Raw genomic sequence first — 2,760 nt, forward strand, 5'->3', positions numbered from 1 at the left:
ACAGAGTGGCTACTGATATGTTCCACACGTCTTGAAGCTGCATCATGTGCTGTGGGAGGAGATCTCGCGGCATCGCGAACACCTGGATCGCAAGAACCCGCGAGACTTCCTGGATTTCTGCCTGCTGGAGGTTGACCAGCAGGACAAGGTGGAGGGTCTGACGGAGGAGAACGTCATGTACATGGCCATGAACCTGATTCTGGCCGGAACTGAGACGACAGCAGGTACCCTGCTGTGGGCGCTTCTCTACATAACCCAGAATCCAGCCATTCAGCAGAAGGTACAGAAATGTACTGAATATGTCTAGTTCTTGTCCCTGCCAGACTTAGTGCTCCAGTAGACGAGAGGGTGGAGAAGGAATTGCACACCCCTCCTTCACTATAAAAAGTCATGTGCAGGTCAGACAAACAGGTTGCCGAACCCACCGGCAAATGCCTGAAAAAAACGTCTTGTACATGTACGTATGCTACACCAGACGCCTTTACCTGCTGAAAGATACCACAAATTCTCTGCATCGGTTGAATTTGCCAAAAGAGTCCGCCGACGTGGCCTCCTCGGTTGCAAGTGTAATACTCTATGGCTGGCTAGCTCCTCTATCTGGCAAGTCAATCTTTTAGGCCAACTTCCTTTGTTCCCTTGACGACTACAGGTCCCACAGGCCTACCAATATTCCATATTGCTTACTGGTTGAGCTAGCTTCAAAGAATCTGGTAGAGGCTACTTTATCAAGATTGTCAATTTCTGTGTCGACACAGGTCCATGAGGAGCTTGATGCCGTCATTGGTGTGAGTCTGCCCACCCTGTCCCACCGTCCCCAGCTGCCCTACGTGAACGCCTGCCTGCTGGAGACCATGCGGATCCGCACTGTTGTTCCCTTCGCTCTCCCCCACGCCACCACACAGGACGTCAAAGTCAGGGAGTTTCACATCCCCAAAGGAACACAGGTATAGACATATCACAGGATTGTATATTCCATTTGCACTGTTGCTGATATAATTCAGAAACACGGAATCTAGTGCTGTAGCGGCGGACCCCGAGTCAGAAGATGTTCAGGACGCAATTATAGAATTCACCTCATCTGGCAGTTTCTGCAGAAAGAGCAGCACAGAAACACACACACACACACACACACACACACACACATACACACACACACACACACACACACACACATACACACACACACACACACACACACACACACACACACACACACACACACACAGGAGAGAGAGATAGAGATGCCCAACTTGCTGAAACTTATACTGCATAACTACATGTTTAATAAATGAGTCTTGAACTTCCGTTTCCTTTTTGCTCCAGGTCATTCTGAACCTGTACTCCCTCCACGTGGACCCCACCTACTGGCCTGACCCGGAACGGTTTGACCCCGAAAGGTTTCTGGACGCGGAAGGGAACATCATCAACAAGCCTGAGTCGTTCATGCCTTTTGGAGGAGGTAAGGCCCATAGAGATATCGTTATCGGACTACAATAATGCTATGTTCATTGATATATGGAGGGCATGAATGTAAGTTCATCTGTGACGGTTACATTATGTTACAATTTTAAGACCACATATCCGTGCACAAAATAAAGCGCTTACCACAAGCCTTCGATCAGTCCTCTGATCCTTCTCAAGTTGAAATGACCCAGAGCCTAAGTCACACATCCGGAACGGAAGTGTGACATCAGCAAAGGGTCAAAGGTGCTTGGCCACTGCCCCCCATCCCCCTGTGGTGGTTTTAGGTATGTAGATGATACCAACACCAAACTCAAGAAGGCGCATGCCCAGGAATTCTTTGATCATCTTAAGAGTCTAGATCCTGACATTAAGTTTACTACAGAAGAGGAACAGAATAAGTCACTGCCCTTTCTAGACACGTTAACTGTGATTCAAGAAGACGGTTTCCTCCGCATTAAGATATACCGAAAGTCCATCCACACTGATCAATACTTCAATACTTCAAACTTGGAATTGTAAGGACTTTGTTCCATAGAGCTGAAACTGTGATTTCTGAACAACAAGATATAGAATCTGAGAAGGAACATCTTGCTTGCGTGCTTAAACAATGTGGTTAGTGGTTACCCTGGCTGGGTCATTGAAAAGGCAGGCTCACCCGGAACGGCCAAACCCAGGACTATGAATTGTGATCCTGGTCGTGTCAATAGAAATTTTGTAATACTCCCGTACGTTAAACACCTCTCAGAGGCCCTCAGGAAAATTTTCAACACGCACGGTGTCAAAACCTGCTTCAAACCCACCAAGACCCTGAGACAGTACCCAATGTTGCACCTAAGGACAAAACACCAAAGGCTAACAAGTGTGGTGTCATTTACCACATTCCTTGTCAAGGCCAAAACATCCGTGGCCCTTGTCAGGAATCTTACGTAGGTGAAACTTAGGACCAGGTTCTTAGAGCATAGACGGCCCAGCTCAATAAAAACATTGAAGGTGTCGCAACACATCCATATAGAATCACCGGGACACTCTGTGGATTTTGACAAGGTGAAGATACTTGATTCCGAACAGGATTACTTTCTCAGGGGAGTAAAAGAGGCCATCTACATCAGAGCCAACCAACCTTCCCTCAAAAGAGACGGGGACCGATACCGGCTGCCAAGCACCTTTGACCCTTTGCTGACGTCACACTTCTGTTCCAGATGTATGACTTAGGCTCTGGGTCATTTCAACTTGAGAAGGATCAGAGGACTGATCGAAAGCTTGTTGGTAAGCGCTTTATTTTGTGCACGGATATAT

The 2,760-nt window shown here is 47.4% G+C and overlaps 1 protein-coding gene across 1 annotated transcript in view; it reads left to right on the forward strand.

The window, feature by feature from the left end:
- Positions 1 to 2,760, forward strand: part of LOC118413176 (cytochrome P450 2D4-like) — an 11,282-nt gene that overhangs the window by 4,469 nt on the left and 4,053 nt on the right. The window contains exons 5-7 of the mRNA XM_035816386.1: positions 38 to 280; positions 756 to 944; positions 1,324 to 1,459. Of these exons, the coding sequence (XP_035672279.1) occupies positions 38 to 280; positions 756 to 944; positions 1,324 to 1,459 (568 nt within the window). The remainder of the gene's footprint in view (positions 1 to 37; positions 281 to 755; positions 945 to 1,323; positions 1,460 to 2,760) is intronic.

This window comes from Branchiostoma floridae, chromosome 4 (genome assembly GCF_000003815.2).
Source record: "Branchiostoma floridae strain S238N-H82 chromosome 4, Bfl_VNyyK, whole genome shotgun sequence".
NCBI classification, from domain to species: Eukaryota; Metazoa; Chordata; class Leptocardii; order Amphioxiformes; family Branchiostomatidae; genus Branchiostoma; species Branchiostoma floridae.